At 47.9% G+C, this 24,721-nt stretch overlaps 1 protein-coding gene across 2 annotated transcripts in view; it reads right to left on the bottom strand.

The window, feature by feature from the left end:
* Window positions 1–24,414, bottom strand: part of znf622 (zinc finger protein 622) — a 33,544-nt gene extending 9,130 nt beyond the window's left edge. Inside the window, exons 1-4 of one of the 2 annotated variants that reach the window (XM_068058465.1) lie at window positions 24,331–24,414; window positions 14,083–14,709; window positions 9,742–9,987; window positions 8,457–8,619 (exon numbers count right to left, since the gene is read on the bottom strand). In XM_068058465.1, coding sequence (XP_067914566.1) covers window positions 8,457–8,619; window positions 9,742–9,987; window positions 14,083–14,707 — 1,034 coding nt within the window. In that variant the 5' untranslated portion in view covers window positions 14,708–14,709; window positions 24,331–24,414. The remainder of the gene's footprint in view (window positions 1–8,456; window positions 8,620–9,741; window positions 9,988–14,082; window positions 14,710–24,330) is intronic. The other variant, XM_068058474.1, reaches the window with a different exon arrangement.
* Between the last annotated feature and the right edge of the window lie 307 nt (window positions 24,415–24,721).

Raw genomic sequence — 24,721 nt, 5'->3', positions numbered from 1 at the left:
ATGTAGCTGGTCTGATGAGTAGGTTTGCGGACGACACAAAGGTTGGTGGAGTTGCGGATAGTGATGCAGATTGTCAGAGGATACAGCAGGATATATATCAGTTGGAGACTTGGGTGGAGAAATGGCAGATGGAGTTTAATCTTGATAAATGTGAGGTAATGCATTTTAGAGATCTAATACAGGTGGGAAGTATACAGTAAATGGCAGAACCCTTAGGAGTATTGATAGGCAGAGATCTGGGCGTACAGGTCCACAGGTCACTGAAAGTGGCAACGCAGGTGGATAAGGTAGTCAAGAAGGCATACGTGCTTGCCTTCATCGGTCGGGGCATAGAGTATAAAAATTGGCAAGTCATGTTGCAGCTGTACAGAACCTTAGTTAGGCCACACTTAGAATATTGAGTGCAATTCTGGTCGCCGCACTACCAGAAAGACGTGGAGGCTTTGGAGAGGGTACAGAGGAGGTTTACCAGGATGTTGCCTGGTCTGGAGGGCATTAGCTATGAGCAAAGGTTGGATAAACTCGGATTGTGTTCACTGGAACGACGGAGGTGGAGGGGCGACATGATAAGAGGTTTACAAAGTTATGAGCGGCATGGACAGAGTGGATAGTCAGAAGCTTTTTCCCAGGGTGGAAGAGTCAGTTACTCGGGGACACAGGTGCGAGGGGCAAAGTTTAGAAAGGATGTGCGAGGCAAGTTCTTTGCACAGGGGGTGGTGAGTGCCTGGAACCTGCTGCCGGGGGAGGTGGTGGAAGCGGGTATGATAGCGATGTTTCAGAGGCATCTTGACAAATACATGAATCGGATGGGAATAGAGGAATACAGCCCCCGGAAGTGCAGAAGGTTTTAGTTTAGACAGGCATCAAGATCGGCGCAGGCTTGGAGGGCCGAATGGCCTATTCCTGTGCTGTTCTTTGTTCTTAAAAGGAGTGATTGAAAGAGAGCAAAATCTTGGTCAAAAAGGTAATGTTTAAAGCAAGGTCTTAAAAGGGGAAAAGGAATATGACAAATGCAGGAATTTAGGTAGAAAATTCCAAAGAGTGGAGCCTAGGCAGCTAACTGTACAGTTGCCCAATGTTGGCATGAAGGAAGTGTGCAAGTGACTGAAATCAGAGGAATTCAGTGTTCCAGAGTAGGTGGGGGTGATCATAAGAAATAGGAGTAGGCCATTCAGCCTCTTGAGCCTGCCCCATCATTCAATAAGATCATAGTTGATCTGATAGTGGCTTTAACTCCACTTTCCTGCTGCCCTCCCCACCTCCTTCTCCAACCCCCCCCAATAACACTGGACTCCCATGTCGATCAAAAATCTGTCCAACTCAGCCTTGAAGACATTCAGTGACCCAGCCTCCAGCTCTCGGGGGAAGAAAATTTCAAAGATTAACTACTCTCAGAAGAAATTCGACTCATTTCCATCTTAAATGGGAGACCACTTCTTTTGAAACTGTGCTTCCTCGTTCTGGATTCCCCTATGAAGAGAAACATCCTCTCAGCATCTACCCTGTCAAGCCCCCTCAGAATCTTATCTCCTTCAATAAGATCTCTCATTCTTCTAAACTCCAATGAGTATAGACCCAATTTGCTCAAACTTTCCTAAAACAACCCCTGCATCCCAGGAATCAGCCTAGTGAACATTCTCTGAACTGCTTCCAATGCAAGTATATCCCTCCAAAACTGAACACCGTACTCTAGGTGCAGTCTCATCAGTGCCCTGTACAGTTGTAACAAGACTTCCTTACTTTTATACTCTATCCCCCTTGCAATAAATGCCAACATTCTATTTGCCTTCCTAATTACTTGCTATACTTGCATGCTAACTTTTTGTGATTCATGTACAAGGGCACCCAGATCCCTCTCCATATAAATAATATCCTGCTTTATTTTCCTGCCAAAGTGGAGAACCTCACATTTTCCCACATTATACTCTATCTGCCAAATTTTTGCCCACTCACTTAACCTATCTATATCCCTTTTCAGACTGTGCCTTCCTCATAACATGCTTTTCTACCTATCTTTATATTGTCTGCAAATTTGGCTACAATACACTCAGTCCCTTCAGCCAAGTCATTAATATAGGTTGTAAATAGTTGAGGCCCCAGCACTGAGGTAGGTAAGAGGTAAGTGTTGAAGTAAGATGGCGCAGTCTACTTTGCCAAAAACTGCAGGCACATCAAAGGATAATGCACCAAGGTCCTAGTCACAGAAAATGTCATTTATGACTTTTGTTAGGGCAATTTTGGTGCTGTAGGGAGGGTGGAAACCCAATTGGAAGGAAGCAAAAAGGACAGAAGGAATGGAGCTGGGAGTGACAATGTGCCACAGGCATTCAAAGGTGAACTGGATAAGGTCCTGTGCATGGAAGGCATCTCAAATTTAGAAGCTAGGTGGGTTGAGGGGGATAGTGATACCAATCACCATGGTGTCCTGGAACTTGTTTGATCACCTATGGGAGTTGGAGGCTTTTTCCTGAATTGGTTTCTGGCTTTTTGCTTCTCCCAGCAAATTGTTTCTTCTGTCCTTTTACATATGTTCAATGTTCAAGGGCCTGGCAGAGGTAGCCTGAGATGGGGTGGTAGTTGCAAGGACAGATGGAGAGGCGGTGGCGTACTGGTATTGTCACTGGACCAGTAACCCAGAGATCCAGGTATTGCTCTGGGGACATGGGTTCGAATCCCACTACAGCAGAAGGTGGAATTTGAATTCAATTAATAAATCTGGAATTTAAAGCTAGTCTAAGAGAACAAAGAAGAAAATTACAGCACAGGAACAGGCCCTTTGGCCCTCCAAGCCTGCGCCGATCCAGATCCTCTATCTAAACATGTCGCCTATTTTCTAAGGGTCTGTATCTCTTTGCTTCCTGCCCATTCATGTATCTGTCTAGATACATCTTAAAAGACGCTATCGTGCCCGCGTCTACCACCTCCGCTGGCAACGCGTTCCAGGCACCCACCACCCTCTGCGTAAAGAACTTTCCACGCATATCCCCCCTAAACTTATCCCCTCTCACTTTGAACTCGTAACCCCTAGTAATTGAATCCCCCACTCTGGGAAAAAGCTTCTTGCTATCCACCCTGTCTATACCTCTCATGATTTTGTACACCTCAATCAGGTCCCCCCTCAACCTCCCTCTTTCTAATGAAAATAATCCTAATCTACTCAACCTCTCTTCATAGCTAGCGCCCTCCATACCAGGCAAATTCCTGGTGAACCTCCTCTGCACCCTCTCCAAAGCATCTACATCCTTTTGGTAATGTGGCGACCAGAACTGCACGCAGTATTCCAAATGTGGCCGAACCAAAGTCTTATACAACTGTAACATGACCTGCCAATCCTTGTACTCAATACCCCGTCCGATGAAGGAAAGCATGCCGTATGCCTTCTTGACCACTCTATTGACCTGCGTTGCCACCTTCAGGGAACAATGGACCTTAACACCCAAATCTCTCTGTACATCAATTTTCCCCAGGACTTTTCCATTTACTGTATAGTTCACTCTTGAATTGGATCTTCCAAAATGCATCACCTCGCATTTGCCCTGATTGAACTCCATCTGCCATTTCTCTGCCCAACTCTCCAGTCTATATCTATATTCTGCTGTATTCTCTGACAGTCCCCTTCACTATCTGCTACTCCACCAATCTTAGTGTCGTCTGCAAACTTGCTACTCAGACCACCTATACTTTACTCCAAATCATTTATGTATATCACAAACAACAGTGGTCCCAGCACGGATCCCTGTGGAACACCACTGGTCACACATCTCCATTTTGAGAAACTCCCTTCCACTGCTACTCTCTGTCTCCTGTTGCCCAGCCAGTGCTTTATCCATCTAGCTAGTACACCCTGGACCCCATGCGACTTCCCTTTCTCCATCAACCTACCATGGGGAACCTTATCAAACGCCTTACTGAAGTCCATGTATATGACATCTACAGCCCTTCCCTCATCAATCAACTTTGTCACTTCCTCAAAGAATTCTATTAAGTTGGTAAGACATGACCTTCCCTGCACAAAACCATGTTGCCTATCACTGATAAGCCCATTTTCTTCCAAATGGGAATAGATCCTATCCCTCAGTAACTTCTCCAGCAGCTTCCCTACCACTGACGTCAGGCTCGATAATTACCTGGATTATCCCTGCTACCCTTCTTAAACAAGGGGACATTAGCAATTCTCCAGTCCTCCGGGACCTCACCTGTGTTTAAGGATGCTGCAAAGATATCTGTTAAGGCCCCAGCTATTTCCTCTCTCGCTTCCCTCAGTAACCTGGGATAGATCCCATCTGGACCTGGGGACTTGTCCACCTTAATGCCTTTTAGAATACCCAACACTTCCTCCCTCCTTATGCCGACTTGACCGAGAGTAATCAAACATCTGTCCCTAACCTCAACATCCGTCATGTCCCTCTCCTCGGTGAATACCGCTGCAAAGTACTCGTTTAGAATCTCACCCATTTTCTCTGACTCCACGCATAACTTTCCTCCTTTGTCCTTGAGTGGGCCAATCCTTTCTCTAGTTACCCTCTTGCTCCTTATATATGAATAAAAGGCTTTGGGATTTTCCTTAACCCTGTTTGCTAAAGATATTTCATGACCCCTTTTAGCCCTCTTAATTCCTCGTTTCAGATTGGTCCTACATTCGCGATATTCTTTCAAAGTTTCGTCTTTCTTCAGCCTCCTAGACCTTATGTATGCTTCCTTTTTCCTCTTAGCTAGTCTCACAATTTCACCTGTCATCCATGGTTCCCTAATCTTGCCATTTCTATCCCTCATTTTCACAGGAACATGTCTCTCCTGCACGCTAATCAACCTCTCTTTAAAAGCCTCCCACATATCAAATGTGGATTTACCTTCAAACAGCTGCTCCCAATCTACATTCCCCAGCTCCTGCCGAATTTTGGTATAGTTGGCCTTCCCCCAATTTAGCACTCTTCCTTTAGGACCACTCACGTCTTTGTCCATGAGTATTCTAAAACTTACGGAATTGTGATCACTATTCCCAAAGTAATCCCCTACTGAAACTTCAACCACCTGGCCGGGCTCATTCCCCAACACCAGGTCCAGTATGGCCCCTTCCAGTGTTGGACTATTTACATACTGCTCTAGAAAACCCTCCTGGATGCTCCTGACAAATTCTGCTCCATCTAGACCTCTAACACTCAGTGAACCCCAGTCAATGTTGGGAAAATTAAAATCTCCTATCACCACCACCCTGTTGCTCCTACATCTTTGCATAATCTGTTTACATATTTGTACCTCTATATCACGCTCGCTGTTGGGAGGCCTGTAGTACAGCCCCAACATTGTTACCGCACCTTTCCTATTTCTGAGTTCTGCCCATATTGCCTCACTGCTCGAGTCCTCCATAGTGCCTTCCTTCAGCACAGCTGTGATATCCTCTTCGACCAGTAATGCAACTCCTCCACCCCTTTTACCTCCCTCTCTATCCCACCTGAAGCATCGATATCCTGGGATATTTAGTTGCCAATCATGCCCTTCCCTCAACCAAGTCTCAGTAATAGCAATATCATACGCCCAGGTACTAATCCAAGCCCCAAGTTCATCTGCCTTACCTACTACACTTGCATTAAAACAAATGCACCTCAGACCACCAGTCCCTTTGCGTTCATCATCTGCTCCCTGCCTACTGTTCCCCTTAGTCACGCTGACTTCATTATCTAGTTCCTTACAGGCTTTAGTTGCTACCTCCTTACTGTCCACTGACCTCCTCATTTGGTTCCCATCCCCCTGCCATGAAACCATTGTCGATTGTTGTAAAAACCCATCTCGTTCACTAATGTCCTTTAGGGAAGGAAATCTGCAGTCCTTACCTGGTCTGGCCTACATGTGACTCCAGACCCACAGAAATGTGGTTGACTCTACATGCCCTCGAAATGGCCGAGCAAGCCATTCAGTTCAAGGGCAATTAGGGATGGGCAATAAATGCTGGCCTGGCCTGCGACGCCCACATCCCATGAATGAATTTTAAAAAAGAGCACGGTTAGAATCATAGCCAATGGGAGTAGGGACAGGGCCTAAGGAGAGCTAGCCTTTTACGATGTCAGCTAGCATGGAGACCAGGAGGTTGGGTGGTTAGGGGTTTCATGGGAATGGGGGTCAAGGGAGAAGGTGGTGGGTCTCAGAGAAGATGAACTTGGAAAAGGTGGAGCAAGCATACATGACAAAATATCGGTAGAAGCGGAGAGAGTAGAGGCAATGGAGAGGGCAAAAACAGAGTGAGGAGGTACTGGAAAGGCTGAAAGATAAGTCGCCAGGTCCAGATGACTTGCATCCCAGGTTGCTAAAGGAAGTGGCGTGGAGATAATGGAAGGGCTTGCCATAATGTTCCAATCTTACCTAGATACGGGGAAGGTGCCAGAGGATTGGAGAGTGGTAAATGTGATACCCTTATTCGAGAAACAATATAAGGACAGTTCTAACAACTACAGGCTAGTTAGTTTAACAGTGGTGGACAAGGTTTTAGAAACAATAATCAGGGAAAAAAAACAGGTACGAGAAGAGGTTTGAGTTAATTAAGGATGGCCAGCACAGATTTGTAAAATCATGCTTGACTCATCGAATTGAATCTTTTGATGACGTAAGAGAAATTTAATGAAGGGAATGCGGTGGATGTTGTCTATATGGATTTTAAGAAAGCATTTGATAAAGTACCACATAAAAGGCTGGTTAATAAAATTGAGGCTCATGCAATAGGAGGGTCAGTATCCAATTGGATAAAAAATTGGTTGAAGGACAGAAAACAGTGAGTCGTGGTAAATGGCTGTTCTTCAGACTGGTCGATAGTGCTGTTCCCCACGTGTCAGTGCTAGGGCCACTGTTTGTTTTGCTAGATATAAACAACTTGGGATCTTGGAATACAGAGTAGAATTTCAAAATTTGCCTATGATACCAAACTAGGAGGTGTGGCAAACAGTGAGGATGATACAAACTGCTGGCAACAGGACATATAGATAGGCTAGCAGAATGGGCAGACAAGTGGCAGATGAAATTTAATATAGACAAATGTGAGGTCAGGCAGAAGGGATAGAGAGAGGCAATATAGACTTAATGGTGCAGTTCTAAAGCGTGTGCAAAAACAGAGGGATCTGGGCGTCCACGTGCATCAATCTTTGAAGATGGCAGGACATATTGAGAGAGTGATTAACAAAACATACGGGATCTTGGGCTTCATAAATAGAGGTATTAAGTACAAAAGCAGGGAAGATGGGCTGAACCTTTATAAAGCTCTGGTAAGGCCACAATTGGAGTACTGCATTCAGTTTTGGTCACCACACTTCAGGAAAGATGTGAGGGTCCTTGAGAGGGTGCAGAGGAGATTTACCAGAATGGTTCCAGGGATGGAGAATTTTAGTTACGAGGTTAGGTTGGAAAACCTGGGGTTACCCTCCCTGGAGGAAAGGAGATTGAGGGGAGATTTGAGAGAGGTGTCCAACATTATGGCAGGCTGAGGTAAGGTAGACAAGGAAAAACTGCTCCCATTAAGTGATGGCACAAGGACAAGGAGACACAGACTGAAGATTTTGGGCAAGAGATGCAGGGGGAATGTGAGGAAGAACTTTTTTTTAATGCAAGTGATAATGACCTGCAACTTACTGCCCACGAGGGTGGTGGAAGCAAAGAAAATCAATTATTTCAAAAGGAAATTGGATGGGCACTTGAAGGAAATAAACTTGTAGGACTATGGGGATCAAGCAGGAGAGTGGGACTGACTGGATTGCTATCTGGCGAGCCAGCATGGACTTGATGAGCCAAATGGTCTCCTTCTATGCCGTAAATGATTCTATGACTCTACTTATGAGAGCTAGAGTGCACGAGAGGGAGCAAGAGTATGTGGGTATCAATATGTTGAGGGCTAAAGTGGCAGGCGGCTGGCTAAGGGAGCAAGAAGTAGCAAAAGCAGCTGAACAAAGAAGAAACTCTCAAAGTCCTCACACTTCTTGTGAAGGGCAAAAGAGTGTAGTTTAAGGAAGCAGATGATAGCAGCAAAAAAGCCTGGAGGTATCTTTGCCCTATGGGACTATACTGGGAGAAATGATGGGAGATAATGAAGAACGTGGTGGGGATGAGGGCATCAAATGCAAATGAGAGGGCATGGATGTGCAAATCAACAGCTGCAGAGGCATTGTGGCAAATGGAAGACCAAAGGCTAGGCAGTTCAGATTTGGGGAGTGCGGTTGTAAGCATCCTGGCGTTTATCCATAAATGAATGCTGAAAAAAGTGGAGTTGAGGGAGCTTCGAATACGGTTGATGCAGGATTCAAGGTGATTTGTCCAGCATTAGCTTAACAAGATATAAAAAGTTAACCCTTTTAGAAACTCAACAGCATCTTAGTTTCCACCAAAATCAGCATTTCCCTAGAAAATACACAACTGTACATAATAGTCAAACATTTTCCAAACTTCAAAACACTTCAGACTCTTAGATTTGTTATTACCTAAAATCATAGAAGTCTGCAAACTCGATAGCAGCATCTCCATCTGTGAACAGTTTACAATGGCTGCTGTCAACCATGTGAGCCTGGACAGCTTCTGTTGAGTAAAAGGACCGTCCCTTCTCATTACACCACAGGCACACGTTTCCCACACCAACCTTTTCTCCTGCAAAAGTAAAAGTATATGTTTTATAAACAGTCAGCTAGCTATCCGGTGCTATGTGAAGCTCATCTGAAACCTCCAGAATCTCACCTACCTCAAACTTTGAATCACAAGGCTTAAAAAAAAAACACTCCCTCCCTACAACTGCGTAATTTTGAATTGCAAACTAACTTTGGTGTTGTATTGTGACAGTTAACATATATTAAAAAAGGTAGATTTCAAAATATATTGAAAATTCCTATTTCAATCATTTTTGCTTTATTTCCATTTGGTTAAACAGCAATACCCATTCTGCCTGTAGGTGGTATTATAATAGGGGTTTCCTAAGTTTTTGCTAACATTAAGAATTCTGGATTATACTAACATTATCAACTGCTAACCCAGTACTTTAAACAAAAATCAAGAACCAGAGATGCTAGAAATCTAAAGGTAAAACAGAAAACAACAGGTCAGTCAGCATCAGTGAAGTCAGCAAACAAGGTAATTTTTCAGATGTAGCTCGTTCATCAGAGCTATTATTTTATGCTATACAGCTTATAAGCTTGTATGTAGTTACAGGCTCTGGCAATCAAGTGCCACTGAGGAGCAGCCCACGTTTCTGAATCTCCAGTCATCCAAGTAACTTGTGAGCGAAAGTGATAAGATTAGTGAGTAGTTAGTGAGTCCTGCTGACTCACAATCCTTAAGATCAAAACCATTCAATTTTCTCCAAATTCTCTCCGTTTTTAAACTACATACTCAGGCTTTATATCAATGCTGCACCACTGTTAGAATGTGCATGAGAATGACTCAATGAATCCTTCGATGTGACCTCTGCTTGGTAATTCTCCACAGTGGCACAGCTGAGGTTGGAATTTTAGCAATATTGTAGGAGGAGAAGGTTTGACAGACCTCTGGCAGAAGTCATGTTCTACCAGTCTGTGTCACTGCACATGGAGACTCAATGCAACATGACAACAACTTTTCAGATAACACAATGACCAGCTCAGTTTACACAAGGTACAATTTTCAGTAGTGGCATTCTACTTAATTTTCCTCCATGGTTTATGGCTTATCAATAGGTATCCACAAATTTACTATTGGGAACACAGTCGAAATGTACACCGGACTCTTAACAGTACTTACCCAGGTACTTTATTAGCCCCCTTAGATCCACTAAATATTCAATATCAGGGATAAAAAAACCATGGGACCTTGTCATATGATCCATATTTTTCAATAGCGAACGAGAGTGGTGTGAACAGAATAAGCAATCTGTGATCAGAATCGTGCCAGCTGGAGATTCCTCACTTGGCTCTTTATCAGCTTGGCTTACTTCATCCTTAAAATCACCTTCCATGTCATCGACTGAATCCACATCCTCCCATTCATCTATTGGAAAGAGCGTAAAGCACAAACTCAAGTCCATTTTAACTCTAAAATACCTCATTAGACCACCAGAAAATGTATTTACAATTTAAATCTCAAAATAAGCTTTGAAACAAACACCAATTGCATGGTGTTAATATTTTAGCAACGGTTTTGTCAAACAACTGGTCAAATTTGGACCAATTTTAGGAAGTCACAATTATGTGCAGGGGTGTAGCAAATTGGAATTACTTAACTAAGCAAACTTTGTCTTGGTACTGTGAAGCTACATACTTCTTAGTGAAAGAAGTGGTTAGATATTTACCTAGCTAATGCAAGTAAAATACCTTAAATAATGTCACCTCACAGCTCCTTCCCAAGGTAGAAGTAAATCATATATAACAAGAAAGTCCCAGGTTCCCAGCACGCTCACCTTTGCATTAGACGGTTGTGGATTCAAGTGCCACTCCAAAGATTTGAGCACAAAAGCTAGGCTGACAGGCCAGTGTAGTACTGAGTGAGTGTTGAACTGTCAAAGATGCCATCTTTCAGAAGAAAGGTTAAACTGAAGCCCTGTCTGCCCTCTCAGGTGAATGTAAAGGATCCCATGACATTAAAGATAAGCTGGGGAGTTCCCTGGTTGTTCGTACAGACAGGATCAGACAATCGTGATGCCACCAGCACAGTACATTTGATCACCGGCATTCACTGTTAAGGCCAATATTTGAAAAACCTTCTTTTGGGCAATGTAAAAGGGTTGCTAGCATTCATGGAATGGAACAAGTCAACACCTTCAGCATAGTTGTGGGGTGATGGGGGCTGGAATTTCAATCAATAGCCAACTGACTCTGCAAACACAAAATGAGTACTCTTGTTTCCTGAGTCTTTATTTTGGCCACCATGGTATCTAACAAAATGGAAATCTATCAGGTTTAAGAGTCTCCAAATCTACACATAGTGAGAAATCTACACATTGTGTTCCATTTGCCGGATGTACCAGACCTCCATGCAATGCCTTCCAGCAACTGTCAAAGATGTCATCCAGAATTGTATTCAACCACAATCTGTAAACTCATGGCCAAGCATATCCCTCACTCTACCATTACCATCGAGCCAGGAGGTCAATCCTGGTTCAAATGAGTGCAGGAGAGCATGCCATGAGCAGCACCAAGCATACCTAAAAATGAGGTGCCAACCTAGGGAACCTACAACACAGGACAACATGCGATAGTCAGTGCAAAGCAATCCCATAGTGATCAGATCAAAGCTCTGCAATCCTGCCCCATCCAGTTGTGAATGGTCATGGACAATTTAACCAGAGGAGGGAGCTCCACAAACATTCCCAACCTCAATGATGGGGGAAGCTCAGCATGTCAGTGTAAAAAAAAAAGGCTGAAACATCTGCAACCAGCTTCAGACAAAAGTTGTCAGTGGATGATTCATCCCCGCCTTCTCCAGAGGTCTCCAGCATCACAGATGTCTTCAGTCAATTTGATTCACCCCACGTGATATCAAGAAATGGCTGAAGGCACTGGATACAGCAAAGGTTGTGGACTTTGACAACATCCTGGGTGTAGTGCTGAAGACTTAAATCTGCAGAACTAGCCACAACACTGCCATCTACTCGACCAAAGTGGAAAATTGCCCAGGTATGTCCTGTTCACAAAAAGCAAGACAAGTCCAATCTGGCCAATTACCTCCCCATCAGTCTACTCTCAATCAACAGCAAAGTGATGGAAGGTGTCCTTGACAGTGCTATCAAGCAGCACTTACTCAGCAATAACCTGCTCATCCATGCTCAGTTTGGGATCTGCCAGGGCCACTAGACTCCAGACCCCATTACAGCCTTGGTCCAAACATGGAGAACAGAGCTAAATTGCAGAGGTGAGGTGAGAGAGATTGCCCTTGACATCAAGGCAGTAATTAATCGAGTGTGGTATCAAGGAGGTCTAGCAAAATTTCAGTCGATGGGAATCAGTGGGAATACTGTGCTACTTGGAGTCATACTGAGCACAACCTAGGTTGTGGTTGTTGGAAGCCTATCATCTCAGCCCTAGGACACCACTGCAGGAGTTCCTTCGGATCATGTCCTAAGCCCAACCATCTTGAGCTGTTGCATCAATGACCTTCCCTCCATCAGGTGGTCAGATCTGGGGATGCTTGCTGATGATTGCAGTGCTTGGTACTATTCGTAACTCCTCAGATACAAAAGCAGTCCTTGCCCACATGCAGCAGGCTTGGGCTGATAAGCAGCAAGTAACATTCCTGCCACACAAGTGCCAGGCAATGATCATCTTCAACAAGCGTTCAACGGCATTACCACTGCTGAAACCCTCATCAACATCCTGGCAGTTACTGCTGACTAGAAACTGAAGTGAACCAGCCATATAAAATTTTTTTTCTAATTCGTTCATGGGATGCTAGCGTCGCTGGCTACGCCAGCATTTACTGTCCATCCCTAATTGCCCTAGAACTGAGTGGCCATTTTAAAAGTCAACCACATTGCTGTGGATCGGGAGTCATGTAGGCCAGACCAGGTAAGGACAGCAGATTTCCTTCCCTGAAGGACATTAATGAACCAGATAGGTTTTTACAACAATCGACAATGGTTTCATGGTCACAATAGACTAGCTTTTTTTTAAATTTGAGATTTATTAACTGAATTCAAATTTCACAATCTGCCATGGTGGGATTCGAACCCATGTCCTCAGAGCATTAGCCTGGGCCTCCGGGTTACCAGTCCAGTGACATTGCCACTATTCCACCGCCTTCCCTTAATGCTGTGGATAAAAGGTCAGAGGCTAGGAATTCTGTGGCGAATAACTCACCTCCTGACTCCCCAAAGTCAGTTTTGCCATCTACAAAGCATAAGTCAGCAATGTGATGGAACAATCTCCACTTGCCTGGACGAATGCAGTTCCAAAATTCAAGCAGCTCGACATCATCCTGGACAAAGCAGCCAGCTTGATTGGCACCTGATCCACCATTTCAAACATTCACTCCCTCCACCAGTGGCTGCAGCGTGTACCATCTACTAGATGCAGTGCAGCAACTCGCCAAGCCTCCTCCGACAGCACCTGACAAATTCATGACCTCTACCACCTAGCACAATGGCAGCAGATGCATGGGAACACCACCACCTGCAAGTTCCCCTCCAAGCCATATGCCATCCTGACTTGGGACTAAATCGCCATTCCTTCACTGTGGTTGGGTCAAAATTCTGGAAGTCCCTCCCAAACAGTACTATGACTGTACCTACACCTGACTGCAGCAGTTCAAGTTGGTGGCTTTGCCAATGATGCCGTCTTGTCAACGAATAAAAAAAAAATGGTATGGAAATAAAAGACTTGGAATCAGGAAGGCATTAGCTAGAGGCTAGGTATAAGAATATAGGCACATATGACCAAGGTTTGGTGTCTTCAGCATGGTGGAAGGATCTACACACAGCAGAAGCACAACTGCATTGGCATGCACGACAAATGAGTCCAAGCTACATAGCATGTGTCTCAGATCAGGGGAACCAATCTCAGGGTAATATCAGTGTATATCATCAACAGTGGATACTGACCTCAGGTATTAGACACAAGCTGGCCATCACCAAACCATCTACTTGGCAAATGAACCAAGCTTTCGGCTGCTCTAAACTTTTTCTTCCCAATTTTTTCATGACTAACGTAAATACAAATATTACTAGGAAGCGAGCACATTTATTAAGAACACCTTGATGTGATGAGAAAATGATTTGTGATGGGTGATATTCTTATAAAACGTATCTTTTAAATAATTGAGATTGCAGAAATATTCCACAAGGATCAGAAGCTGACAAATACCACCCATTTTCAGTAAGATGCTAGCGCAACGTTATCAAAATGTTTTTGATGTACATATCAATTAGGTCTGCACATGCTTGAATGGTGATTATGTGCTGGTTGGTTGACTGCACTCACTGATCTATCAAACCACATTCAATCACTGTTAATTGCTCAATGGGCTAACCTTTGCTTTGGGGTGTGAATTTCTCTTAAAAAGTAAAAGGTTGAAACTTCAGTGCAACTCACTATACTCTACAAACTTATTAAAATCTAAGAAGAAATGAAATGCTTATTCGCCATTATTTACCATCACCTTCATCTTCCACCACCATTTCCTCCTCATCTGAGTACGCATGCTGCTCCAATTTTGTGGCTTGCCGTTCCAACCAGAGCAACCGAGGAGGTTTGTCAGGCTTTTTCTTGTTCTGTTGCAGCTGTTGGTTGCTAACTGTGATATGTGACTGAGTGCCTCCAAGTGCCAGGACAAGGGGCCTTTTCCTCGTAGAGGGTGACAGCTCAGCCTTCACAGCCTGCCGAATGGCTGTATTCAATGCATCTTTATCCATTCTCTCCTCGCTTAATCCCTTCTCCACGTTTTTCACATTGAGCCTTTCCAACTCTTTACTTGCAATGTCGGTGGCCTTCTTTTCTGCGTCCAAGTGTTTCTTGGATTTCAAATGGTTATCGTAGGCATTGAATGTGGCAAATTTTTTGCCACAAAATATGCAGTCCGTAGCAGTCCCCTTGTTCTGCTCTTCCACAGCTGCTCTCTGGGCCAGTACACGTTTTTGGAAGTTCTCATCTGTGACTGGAGGCATATCTGCTACTTTACGCTTCAGATTATACCTGTGCCAATCTGTTTTGTAGTGAGATCTCTGAATCTCAGCATCAGCAAAAGCCACCCGACATGTGATACAGGTGTAGGAAGACATTGCTTGAACAGAAAGAACACTTAGAATTTAGAACGGACAGAAAAAAAAACATTTCCAATCTTGCTTTCAGTCACAATATTAAGCTAAGTACTTGCATCTATTTAGCGCCTTTCACAGACTCAGGATTTCCCAAAAAACCTTTCATTCCTAAATTTGAAAAAAAAAAAGAAAATTCTTAATTTTTCATCAAAAATCAAACGCTATCCTTGTTGTCAGCATGATATCCTTCACCCCACCACTGGCAGTTGTGTCTACAGCTGCCTAGGTCCTAAGCTCTTGAATTCCCTCCCTAAACCTCACTGCCTCTCTCTCCTCCTTTAAGATGCTCCTTAAAACCAATCACTTTGGTGGTTTTTGGTAACCCGTCCTTTATATCTCATGTGGTTGAGTGTCAAACTCGTCAGATGAAACTCCTTAGGAAAGGTCTTTGGATATTTTGTGTTAAAGGTACTATATAAATGCAAGTTGTTGTTGCATGCAGCATATGCTGCCATGCCATCACTAATGCAAGTCTCCTCAGGAATGCAGACCCGATTTTTCACTTGAAAAGAAATTAAGATGGTACAATTTACATAGTTTGAGGACCTACTGTAGACATGCTGTGAGCACTATATTTTTCATACTGCAAAAAATGTCAGCCTTTCTTTCCTAGTTAGGTAGGAAGCAAGGCAGCAGTGCACTGACAGTTACCACAATGATAGTTCCCTTAAAACGTATGTCATCAAAAGCTGTCTCAGATTATACATCAACAGTAAAACAAGCTCACAACTGCCTTTCACCTCCCTACCCCAGAACCTCCAAAAATGTTGATTGCCCCATTGTCACAGTGGCAGGTAAGTAACTGGAGCTACAACAACAAACATAGGAGTTCAGAGATTCCATCAAAACACTTGAGTGGCATTAGTATGCCAGGGTGCAACTTCTGCCATTATTTTGGTCTTCCCGTGACCCTGCCAATTTTAGGGGAGGGGGCCATTTAAATATCAGGCCAGATGCTCTGCTTCAAAACAGGCTCAAGAGAACCAACAGCCCCGTTTGGCGAAGGGAAATGTGTACAACACCTTACAGATCCAGAGGGTAAGGGAACAGCCAAGAATTATCATTCAAGCGCCCAAAAAATGCTTTTTCAGCAAGGAATGAAGCACCATCAATTCGAGTTGAGAATCCAGGATGCTATGTTGGCTCCCTGCTGCCAGTGTCAAGGGTGTCATTGAGCATCTGCAGTGCACTCTGTAGGGGAACAGTGAACAGCTATGGTCGTGGTCCATTTCAGTACCAAGGACATAGGCAGAAAGAGGGATGAAGTCCTGCCGACAGATTTTAGGGAGCTAGGAAAGAAACTAGCTAGCAGGACCTCAAAGGTAGTAATCTCTGTATTACTCCCAGTGCCACATGCCAATGAGCATAGAAATACATGGCTACAGAGATGGTGCAGGAGGGCAGGCTTTCGTTTCCTGGGACATTGGGACTGGTTCTGAGGGAGGAGGAAACAAAATAGGCCAGACGGGTTGCACCTGAACAGAGTCGGAACCAATGTCCTTGCATGGTAGTTTGCTAAAGCTGACAGAGGAATGGGAATCAGGAGGTAACATTAGAGAGAAAAACGAGGTGCACAAACAATTGGGACAGATAGTACTAGAGTAGGAAATAGTAAGGTTTTCAGTGAGGTCAGAGTAACAGGGAATGCAATAGGGTCTAAATTACGATTATAGTGCATTACATGTGAATGCATAGAGTGTAGTAAATAAGGTTGGTGAGCTGCAGGCACAAATAGCAAAGTGGAAATATGATGTTGCGATCTGGCTTAAAAAAAGATCAGGACTGGGTACTAAATATTCCTGGGTACAAGGTGCTCAGGAAAGATAGGGAAGGAAGGAAAGGAGGACGGGTGGCAGTATTGATTAAGGAGAATATTACAGTACTGCAGAAACAGGATGACCGACAGGAGTCAAGGACAAATCCATTTGGTTAGAGCCAAGAAACAACAGAGGTACCACGACACTACTGGGTGCATCCTACAGGCCATCAACTAATGGGAAAGATATAGAGAAGCAAATTTGCAGGGTAATTACAAGGTGGTGCAATAACTATAGAATACTTATAATGGGGGACTTAATTGTCCTAATATAGACTCGAATAATATGAAGGACAGAGGGGTAAAGTTTCTGAAGTGAGTTCAGGAGAATTTTCTGGATCAGTATGTTTCCAGCTCAACAAGGCAGGAGGCATTGCTGGATCTGGGGAATGAGGTAGTCAAGTGGATACAGTATAAAGTTTATATTAGCTTTGGGAAAGGACAAGGAGCAAATTAAGTAAAAAATAATTATGGGAGAAGGGCCAATTTCAATGGGGTAAGAATGGATCTGGGCTAGGTAAATTGGAATCAAAGATTGACAGGCAGAACTGTAACAAAATCAATGTTCCTGGTTACAGGGTTTTCAGACATGATAGGGAAGGGGGATGAGAAAGGAGGGGAAGTGGCAATTTTGGTCAAGCAAACTATTACAGCTGTGAACAGGGATGATATGTTTGAAGGTTCATCAACTGAGGCCATATGGATTGAGCTAAGGAATAAAAAAGGGGCAGTCACACTGCTGGGAGTGTACAAAAGACCCCCAGTCAGAGGGAGATAGAAGAGCAGATATGTAGGCAAATCTCTGAGAAGAGCAAGAACAATAGGGCAGTAATGGTAGCGGATTTTAATTACCCCAATATTAACTGGGATAGTTTTAGTGTGAAAGGAATTGAGGGAGCAGAATTTTGAGGTGCATTCAGGAGAACTTTTTTGCCCAGTATGTAGCAAGTCCGAGAGGGTGCAGTTTTAGACTTAGTTTTAGGGAATGAAGGGTAATTGTTGATGGCTGTTTTAGCGACTAGTGGGCTGTTTCCAGTGGCATTCTGCAGGACTCCACACTGTGTCCCCTGATTTTTGTGGTGTATATTAACGATTTAGATGTAAATGTAGGGGGCATGATCAAGAAGTTTCTGGACGACACAAAGATTGGCCGTGTGGTGGATAGCAAGGAGGATAGCTGTAGGCTGCAGGAAGATATTGATGGTCTGGCCACATGGGCAGAGAAAAGTGACAAATGGAATTCAACTTGGAAAAGTGTGAGGTGATGCATTTGGGGAGGTCAAACAAGGCAAAGGAATGCACGACTAATGGGAAAATACTGAGAAGTGTAGAGGAAGTAAGGGGCCTTGGAGCAAATGTCCACAGATCCCTGAAGGTAGCAAGACAGGTCGATAAGGTGGTTAAGAAGGTATATGGAATCCTTTCCTATATTAGCCGAGGTATAGAATACAACAGCAGGGAGGTTATGCTGGAACTGTATAACTCATTGGTTAGGCCACAACCTGAGTACTGTGTGCAGTTCAGGTCACCTCATTACAGAAAACATGTAATTGTACGAAAGAGGGTAGAGGAGATTTATGAGAATGTTGCCAGGACTGGAGAAATGCAGCTCTGAGGAAAGATTGGATAGGCTGGGGTGGTTCTCCTCGGAAGAGAGAAGGCAGAGGGGAGATCCGATTGAAATGTGCAACATTTTGAGGGGCCTGGATAGAGTGGAGGTGAAGGGTCTTTTCACCTTAACAGAGAGGTCAGTGACGAGGGGGCATAGATTTAAAGTGATTGGTAGAAAGATTAGAGGGGAGATGAGGAAAAACTTTTTCACCCAGAGGGTGGTGATGGTCTGGAACTCACTGCCTGAAAGGGTAGTTGAGGGAGACACACTTAACCCATTCAAAAGGAGTCTGGATATGCACCTGCAGTGCCGTAATATGCAGGGCTACAGACCAAATGCTGGAAGGTGGGATTAGAACAGGTGGATCGTTTTTTGGCTGGCACAGACACAATGGGCCAAGTGGCCTCTTTCTGTGCCTTAAACTTTCTATGATTCTATGAACAGACACATGGAAGATGAAATGTAATGCAGAGAAGTGTGAAGTGATACATTTTGGTAGGAAGAACTAGGATATGCAATTTAAAATAAAGGATACAATTCTAAAGGGAATGAAAGAGCAGAGGGACCTCAGGGATTTGTGCACAAATCATTAAAGGTGGCAGGGCTGGTTGAGAAAGCAGTTAATTAGGCAAAGGGGATCCTGGGCTTTATAAAATGAGGCATAGAATACAAAAGCGAGCAAGTTATAGTGAACCTTTATAAAATACTGCTTTGGCCTCAACTGGAGTATTGCGTCAAATTCTGGGTACCTCACTTTAGGCAGGATGTGAAGGCTGGGTGCAGAAAAAATTTACAAGAATGGTTCCAGGGATAAGAGACAATTACAAGAATAGATTGGAGTAGCTCAGGCTGTTCTGCTGAGAACAGAAGGTTGAAAGGGATTTGATAGAGTCATCAAGAGTCTGGACAGAGTAGATAGGGAGAAACTGTTCCCAATGGTAGAAAGATCAAGAACCAAAGGACACCAATTTAAGGTGATTGGCAAAAGAACCAAAGGCAACATGAGGAAAAACTTTTTTTTAATGCAATGAGTGGTTAAGTTCTGGAATGCACTGCCTGCTGTGTAGTGGGGACAGATTCAATTGTGGCTTTCAAAAGGGAATTAGTTAATTATCTGAACAGGAAAAAATGCACGGCTACATGGAAAAGGCGAAGGAGTGGGACTAGCGGAGTTGCTCTTGCAAAGAACAGGTATGGATGCGGATGACAGGCCAAATGGCCTCCTTCTGCACTGTAACCATTCTATTATTCTATATTTGCTTATTTATATCTTTGAGGCCATCTGCAAGCCGACAATGGAAACCATGCTTATTCTCACTCAGCAAGCTTGGAAGCATTAATAGAGGTGAGCTGGACATAGATTCCAGGGTAACCCCACAGTCAGTCTCTGAAATGCCTGGATAAAACTAGGTTCTTCCCCAAATTGCAACAAAGTCTCCCACCCCAACCCCCGCACTACAAAGAACAAAGAAAATTACAGCACAGGAAGAGGCCCTTCGGCCCTCCAAGCCTGCGCCGATCCAGATCCTCTATCTAAACATGTCGCCTATTTTCTAAGGGTCTGTATCTCTTTTCTTCCTGCCCATTCATGTATCTGTCTAGATACATCTTAAAAGACGCCATCGTGCCTGCATCTACCACCTCCGCTGGCAACGCATTCCAGGCACCCACCACCCTCTGCGTAAAGAACTTTCCACGCATATCCCCCCTAAACTTTTCCCCTTTCACTTTGAACTCGTGTCCTCTAGTAATTGAATCCCCCACTCTGGGAAAAAGCCTCTTGCTATCCACCCTGTCTATACCTCTCATGATTTTGTACACCTCAATCAGGTCCCCCCTCAACCTCCGTCGTTCTAATGAAAATAATCCTAATCTACTCAACCTCTCTTCACAGCTAGCGCCCTCCATACCAGGCAACATCCTGGTGAACCTCCTCTGCACCCTCTCCAAAGCATCCACATCCTTTTGGTAATGTGGCGACCAGAACTGCACGCAGTATTCCAAATGTGGCCGAACCAAAGTCCTATACAACTGTAACATGACCTGCCAACTCTTGTACTCAATACCCCGTCCGATGAAGGAAAGCATGCCGTATGCCTTCTTGACCACTCTATTGACCTGCGTTGCCACCTTCAGGGAACAATGGACCTGAACACCCAAATCTCTCTGTACATCAATTTTCCCCAGGACTTTTCCATTTACTGTATAGTTCACTCTTGAATTGGATCTTCCAAAATGCATCACCTCTCATTTGCCCTGATTGAACTCCATCTGCCATTTCTCTGCCCAACTCTCCAATCTATCTATATTCTGCTGTATTCTCTGACAGTCCCCTTCACTATCTGCTACTCCACCAATCTTAGTGTTGTCTGCAAACTTGCTAATCAGTCCACCTATACTTTCCTCCAAATCATTTATGTATATCACAAACAACAGTGGTCCCAGCACGGATCCCTGTGGAACACCACTGGTCACACCTCTCCATTTTGAGAAACTCCCTTCCACTGCTACTCTCTGTCTCCTGTTGCCCAGCCAGTTCTTTATCCATCTAGCTAGTACACCTTGGACCCCATGCGCCTTCACTTTCTCCATCAGCCTACCATGGGGAACCTTATCAAACGCCTTACTGAAGTCCATGTATATGACATCGACAGCCCTTCCGTCATCAATCAACTTTGTCACTTCCTCAAAGAATTCTATTAAGTTGGTAAGACATGACCTTCCCTGCACAAAACCATGTTGCCTATCACTGATGAGCCCATTTTCTTCCAAATGGGAATAGATCCTATCCCTCAGTATCTTCTTCAGCTGCTTCCCTACCACTGACGTCAGGCTCACCGGTCTATAATTACCTGGATTATCCCTGCTACCCTTCTTAAACAAGGGGACAACATTAGCAATTCTCCAGTCCTCCGGGATCTCACCCGTGTTTAAGGATGCTGCAAAGATATCTGTTAAGGCCCCAGCTATTTCCTCTCTCGCTTCCCTCAGTAACCTGGGATAGATCCCATCCGGACCTGGGGACTTGTCCACCTTAATGCCCTTTAGATTACCCAACACTTCCTCCCTCCTTATGCCGACTTGACCTAGAGTAATCAAACATCTGTTCCTAACCTCAACATCCGTCATGTCCCTCTCCTCGGTGAATACCGATGCAAAGTACTCGTTTAGAATCTCGGAGGGGGGAGCTGGGGGGGTGGGGGGGGGGAGCTCGGGGTGGGGAGAGGGGGGAGCTGGGGGGGGGGGGGGAGAGAGGGGGGAGCTGGGGGGGGGGGGGGAGAAGGGAGGAGCTCCGGGTGGGGGGGGGGAGAAGGGAGGAGCTCCGGGTGGGGGGGGGGGGGGGAGGAGCTCCGGGTGGGGGGGGGGGGGGGGGGGGGGGAGGAGCTCCGGGTGGGGGGGGGGGGGGGGGGGGGAGGAGCTCCGGGTGGGGGGGGGGGGGGGGGGGAGGAGCTCCGGGTGGGGGGGGGGGGGGGGAGGAGCTCCGGGTGGGGGGGGGGGGGGGGAGGAGCTCCGGGTGGGGGGGGGGAGGGGAGCAGCTCCGGGTGGGGGGGGGGGGGGAGCAGCTCCGGGTGGGGGGGGGGGGGGAGGAGGAGCTCCGGGTGGGGGGGGGGGGGGGGAGGAGGAGCTCCGGGTGGGGGGGGGGGAGGAGCTCCGGGTGGGGGGGGGGAGGGGGGAGCTGGGGGGGGGGGGGGGAGGAGCTCCGGGTGGGGGGGGGGAGGGGGGAGCTGGGGGGGGGGGGAGAGGGGGGAGCTGGGGGGGGGGGGGGAGAGGGGGGAGCTGGGGGGGGGGGGGGGAGGGGGGAGCTGGGGGGGTGGGGGGGGAGAGGGGGGAGCTGGGGGGGGGGGGGGGGAGAGGGGGGAGCTGGGGGGGGGGGGGGGGGGGGGAGAGGGGGGAGCTGGGGGGGGGGGGGGGGGATGGGGGGGGGGGGGGAGAGGGGGGAGCAGCTCCGGGTGGGGGGGGGGGGGGGGGGGGGGGAGAGAGGAGCTCCGGGTGGGGGGGGGGGGGGGGGAGCTGGGGGGGGGGGGGAGAGGGGGGAGCTGGGGGGGGGGGGAGAGGGGGGAGCTGGGGGAGCTGGGGGGGGGGGGGGGGGGGAGAGGGGGGAGCTGGGGGGGGGGGGGGAGAGGGGGGAGATGGGGGGGGGAGAGGGGGGAGCTGGGGGGGGGGGAGAGGGGGGAGCTGGGGGGGGGGAGCTGGGGGGGGGGGAGAGGGGGGAGCTGGGGGGGGAGAGGGGGGGGAGAGAAGGGGGGAGCTGGGGGGGGGGGAGAGAAGGGGGGAGCTGGGGGGGGGGGGGGGGAGAGAGAGGGGGGGAGCTGGGGGGGGGGGGGGAGAGAGAGGGGGGAGCTGGGGGGGGGGGGGGAGAGAAGGGAGGAGCTCCGGGTGGGGGAGAGGGAGGAGCTCCGGGTGGGGGAGAGGGAGGAGCTCCGGGGTGGGGGAGAGGGAGGAGCTCCGGGTGGGGGAGAGGGAGGAGCTCCGGGTGGGGGAGAGGGAGGAGCTCCGGGTGGGGGAGAGGGAGGAGCTCCGGGTGGGGGAGAGGGAGGAGCTCCGGGTGGGGGAGAGGGAGGAGCTCCGGGTGGGGGAGAGGGAGGAGCTCCGGGTGGGGGAGAGGGAGGAGCTCCGGGTGGGGGAGAGGGAGGAGCTCCGGGTGGGGGAGAGGGAGGAGCTCCGGGTGGGGGAGAGGGAGGAGCTCCGGGTGGGGGAGAGGGAGGAGCTCCGGGTGGGGGAGAGGGAGGAGCTCCGGGTGGGGGAGAGGGAGGAGCTCCGGGTGGGGGAGAGGGAGGAGCTCCGGGTGGGGGAGAGGGAGGAGCTCCGGGTGGGGGAGAGGGAGGAGCTCCGGGTGGGGGAGAGGGAGGAGCTCCGGGTGGGGGAGAGGGAGGAGCTCCGGGTGGGGGAGAGGGAGGAGCTCCGGGTGGGGGAGAGGGAGGAGCTCCGGGTGGGGGAGAGGGAGGAGCTCCGGGTGGGGGAGAGGGAGGAGCTCCGGGTGGGGGAGAGGGAGGAGCTCCGGGTGGGGGGTGGGGGGGGGGGGGGGAGAGGGAGGAGCTCCGGGTGGGGGGTGGGGGGGGGGGGGGGGAGAGGGAGGAGCTCCGGGTGGGGGGAGAGGGAGGAGCTCCGGGTGGGGGGGGGGGGGAGAGGGAGGAGCTCCGGGTGGGGGGGGGGGGAGAGGGAGGAGCTCCGGGTGGGGGGGGGGGGGGAGAGGGAGGAGCTCCGGGTGGGGGGGGGGGGAGAGGGAGGAGCTCCGGGTGGGGGGGGGGGGGGGGGGGGGAGAGGGAGGAGCTCGGGATGGGGGGGGAGGGAGGAGCTCAGGGTGGGGGGGGAGGGAGGAGCTCAGGGTGGGGGGGGAGGGAGGAGCTCAGGGTGGGGGGGGAGGGAGGAGCTCAGGGTGGGGGGGGAGGGAGAAGCTCAGGGTGGGGGGGGAGGGAGGAGCTTGGGGGGTAGGGGGAGGGAGGAGCTTGGGGGGTAGGGGGAGGGAGGAGCTTGGGGGGTAGGGGGAGGGAGGAGCTTGGGGGGTAGGGGGAGCTTTGGGTGGGGGGGGAGCTTTGGGGGGGGAGCTTGGGGTGGGGAGGGGAGGGGGGAGCTTGGGGTGGGGGGGGCAAGAGGGGGAGCTTGGGGTGGGGGGGGGCAAGAGGGGGAGCTTGGGGTGGGGGGGGGCAAGAGGGGGAGCTTGGGGTGGGGGGGGGCAAGAGGGGGAGCTTGGGGTGGGGGGGGGGGAGGGGAAAGAGAGCAGGTAAATGGCTTTCTTTTTGCGACATCCCCACGTGCTAAAGCAGCACCCCACACGACCCCCACCCCTCACCCCAGGCCTTCCACTAAATCAGCCCCCCCCACTCTATCCGCCCCTCCCCGCTCTATCTCCCTTCCCCCCACCCCCCGCGGCCTCCCACTCGATCCGCCTTCCCCCCACCATACCACCTACTGTGAAATTGGTCTTAATTGGCGGTAACGCATTAGAGAAAATTGTTTCTAGTCCGCCCTTGACATTATTTTCCAGAGGTCAATAGCCACTCTTAAGCCAGGAACATTTTTCGAAGGGGAATCAACTTTTTGCATGTGCGGTATTATGGAAGTATTTTGCTTCCTTAATACTCGTAAAGGTGATGGAGACTGAAGAGCTAACTACTAACCCCACAATACTGGTTCAAGTCTGTGCTGAGTACTCACATCATTGAATTAAATTGCACTCTGCCTTTCTCTCTGCTCTGCTCTGCTCCGCACCGACGCCGCAGTCCCACAATTCCTCCACCGGCCGGAAGTCTCTGTCAGTGCACCGCGCTTGCGCCTATACAGGCTCGTTTGTGAAGAAGCTCATGCTAATTTTCCGACCCAATTTCGAGTCGGTCGCAACAAAGATTCTACACTGCAATCAGAACTTTAAGAAACTCATAGGTTAAATTTCTCTGTTAGGCAGGCTTTCTTTTAAACTGGTTTGTTTTCCGTGGCATGCTCAGATCAACAGTAAGAAAGGAATCATTTACTTTTTTTCAAAATTTATACTTTATTCATAATTTGTAAAAGTACATTACATGACAGCTTACATTGACATGAAGTGCAA

The sequence above is a fragment of the Heterodontus francisci genome, chromosome 2 (assembly GCF_036365525.1).
Source record: "Heterodontus francisci isolate sHetFra1 chromosome 2, sHetFra1.hap1, whole genome shotgun sequence".
Classification (NCBI taxonomy): Eukaryota; Metazoa; Chordata; class Chondrichthyes; order Heterodontiformes; family Heterodontidae; genus Heterodontus; species Heterodontus francisci.
The sequence above is the reverse complement of the archived record's forward strand: the minus strand, read 5'-3'. Positions and strand labels throughout refer to the sequence as shown.